At 43.0% G+C, this 3380-nt stretch overlaps 1 protein-coding gene across 1 annotated transcript in view; it reads left to right on the forward strand.

Annotated features, from left to right (window-relative positions):
• The window catches only part of LOC102045107 (TRAF3-interacting protein 1-like), a 13618-nt gene extending 11347 nt beyond the window's left edge, over window positions 1-2271 (forward strand). Inside the window, 1 exon segment of the mRNA XM_014311034.2 lies at window positions 2053-2271. Within this exon segment, the coding sequence (XP_014166509.2) occupies window positions 2053-2237 (185 nt within the window). The 3' untranslated portion in view covers window positions 2238-2271.
• Window positions 2272-3380: the final 1109 nt, after the last annotated feature.

The raw sequence follows: 3380 nt of genomic DNA on the forward strand, positions 1-3380 counted from the left end.
GAAGGGTGCCCGTCCCCTCTTCCCCAGCCTCTCAAGGTGACCCTGCCCTTCTTTCTCTGCCTCTCAAGGTGATCCTGCCCTTCTTTCCCTGCCTGTCAAGGTGACCCTGCCTTTTTTCCTGAATGTTCCCTGCCACTCATGCCTGGGCCAACCCCTGATTGAAACACCCCCTTGCAAATCCCCTGATCCACGAGGCCCCATTGGCCCATGTGTCTTTTTCCTCTCCTGCCCCTATCCCGATTGGTCCCACAGTGTTGATGCAATCCCCTTGCTCCACCCTTGAAATCCCCCTGTTGGTTGGTTTTCTGGATCCACCTCCTGGTTTGTAGCTGTATTTAAACCCTTGCCCCGAGGTGCTTTGGGTTTTTCTGTCTTACCTCCTTCACCTGGAGTAAACTTTCCCTGTGGAACCTCAAGACAAAGAGCCTCCTCCTTTGCCTGTTCCTTTCGTGGCTGTAGCAGTGTGCACTGCACAGTTTGCAGCTCTATGGGCACACCCCAGTGGGTACACCCCAATCCCCAGCTGTTCCCCACTCCTGTACTGGCTACCAGAGTGTTCAGAGCTAGCCCAGGTTCTGGTGGGCTTCAGCATTGTGTCACCAACTTCTGTAGTTCAGCCTTTAAATATTGTGTTTACACACTGACTGGAAAGTGGATTATTTTCAGAATATCCCAAATATTGCACATCAGGAGGAAAGGAATCTTAGCTTAGCACTGCCATCCCTTTGTGTAGGAAGACAAGAGGAAGAGCCTGGAGAAACTCCTGGATGAGGAATAAAAGTGGCTTGTACCCAGAGCTCAGACAGCAGCAGTGGAACTGCAATTTCTGTTTGTATTTCAGTGCCTTTCCCCCTCCTCTTATTTCTCTGATTGGTCCTAATTTCCTTTCAGTGCTTTGTGCCCCTGGTATTTGAATCCTAAAGAAGAAGAATAAAACAATAAATCGCTTTAATATCTCTGTTCAGAAGATTCAGTGACACCTGTGAATTGATGCCTGTTAATAACAGCCAGTTCTGGTTAAAAATCGGTGCATGAAAATCTTCATGCACTTAATTTTCCAATCTAATTATTAATAATTTATATAAAGAGATCATGTGTTGCTGGATGTCTTCCCAAGCTCCCACTTTTTTTTTTTTTTGGATTTCTGTTTTAGGTTTCCATGTGTCTGAGGCAAAATATTGGAGTTATATCAGTCCTGCTTTCAGGATAATGAATGGCCTTGTTTAGGCACCTTAAATATGTTGGAAACCCCCCCCCTGTATGTGTGTTAATTTAGGAGCCTCATTCCAGTTGGTGCTAGAAAATTGAAATTTTTATGTCACATCTCCTGTGCTGTGAAGTCTGAGTAATTTGGCAGCTGAAAAACCCCTGTCTGGATTCCATTAAAACTGCAGCCTTATTTTACTACTTTGTGATCCTTAGCTGATCCTATAACTTCTTTTATTTCCCAAAATTTCAATATTCATTTTATATGGCACTAAACTGTAAGGACCAGACACATTATGTATATGGGATTGTCCCTTTAACACCAGAATCCAGTTTTCCTGATAAGTTTAATACAGGGAATGACTTCAGTAAAATGAGTATTTTAAAATACTCCTCTTTCCTGATGTGGCACTCAAACTGTAGTTTATCAGAGCCAGCAATATTTTGGGGCATTGCCCCTCTTTCTTTTCTGACACAGTGGGCTTGCCACAGGTGAATAATCCACAGAGTTGGAAAACTTTCTGGGGCTTTCTGATGCATGTTGCACACTGGTGGTGATGATCAGAGCTTTCTGTTTTATCTTATATTAATTGGAAATAAATCAATGTGCAACAGGAGGCAGATAAATTACAGAGGTTTATACTGAATATTTCAGCTTTCAGGAGTTCAGTCAGCACCCATTTAAAAAGTCTTTGTGCACCTTGAATGTGATTTATTGACACTGAAGAGGGTTTATTAAACTAGGGTAGCCCTTAAAGAAGTCCTAGCAGGTATTTAGCATGGCTTTTTATTTTGGATTTTTATTGGCTCTTGGGTTTCATTTGACTATAAACTGTTTTGTTACAGGAGCTGTGGACACGAGGAGTGTGGCAGATGGGATTTCAGAGGATGGTGCTGCTGAGCTGCAGGAGAAAAATGAACCAAACCTTGCAGAAAAACAGAAGGGTAGGAAAGTTAAAGGGTGGCTGCCATGGAAAGCCCAGCTGGAGTGTTTGGGTCAAATCCATGCATGGATGGATGTAAGGAGGTGATTTACACTTAATCCAAGTGCTGCTGTCTGTTTTAATCACATCTGATTCATGAAAAATGTCCATCCCCTGATAAAGCAATTACTTTTCTTTTCCTTTTCCTATTCTTCTGTTTTCCAAGAGGCAATTGCTGCACCTGAATCCCTTGGTGACTTGTTCTCTGTAACAAGGGAATCTTTGAACGTTGCCTTTTTGTGAAACTATTTGGGAGTCTCAGCGTTTGCATTTTACAGGATTCCAGAGGAAAATTCCATCGCTGCATTCTTTCTTACTCCTCCATTTCCCCCCCAAGCTGGATATTGCTCCCAAGACATGGATGTGGATCCAGCTACAACACACACAGAGCCATGGAAGCAAAGTGCAGGAGGAGGAGCTGAAGTTGCAGCAAAAAGCTGCATTTTTGTTCTCTCCAGCTGCAGATGCTTGAGCTGGTTGGGAGGATGGATCCCATGGATATGGGAGGTGTTCCCAGCCCACCTTTGGCCTTCAGGGCCTCGTGGCTGTGGCAGCCTAATGAAATATGGATGGATGGCCAAGACATTTGTGTGACCTTCCCCATCTGGGAGAATTTGCATGTGAATTCCCTTTCATCTCTTGGAGCTGTCTTGTCCTTTGGAATGCATCTGGGGTGGAAAAGAAATTTATGGTATAATTGGGATGGATGTAAGAGGAGTACCCCCAGGTTCATTGTGGATTTGGATTGGATCCCCTGGTGATTTAAGAACCAAATATTCAGGATGAGAAGAATAATGAGGGTTGGAAAAGATCTCCAAAATCATCAAGTGTTTTTTACCATTACCATCAAGCTCAACCTTTATTTTATTGACTGATCTTGTTTTTCAGTTTTATTCACCAAGGCACTGTAAACCCCTCATGTTTTAGGTTCAGGACCTTTAAGATCCAAATCCCAGCCACTCCATGAGCCCAGGATTATAAAACATTGTTTATTAGCTGAAGTAAACTGATTTTCCTGGATCTTTTAGAGCATTATTTCTGTCTGTTTCAGTTATATTTTGTTGCAGAGCAACAAGGCTTTGAATCCCAATTTTCCTGGCCCTGGGAGTAGTTCTCAGGTTCTGGATGTAATTCCTGTTGAGTGCTTCATACCTAACTTGATCAGATTGCAGAATAAGTAGAACTTTTCTA

This window comes from Geospiza fortis, unplaced genomic scaffold, assembly GCF_000277835.1.
Source record: "Geospiza fortis unplaced genomic scaffold, GeoFor_1.0 scaffold400, whole genome shotgun sequence".
In the NCBI taxonomy this organism is placed as follows: domain Eukaryota; kingdom Metazoa; phylum Chordata; class Aves; order Passeriformes; family Thraupidae; genus Geospiza; species Geospiza fortis.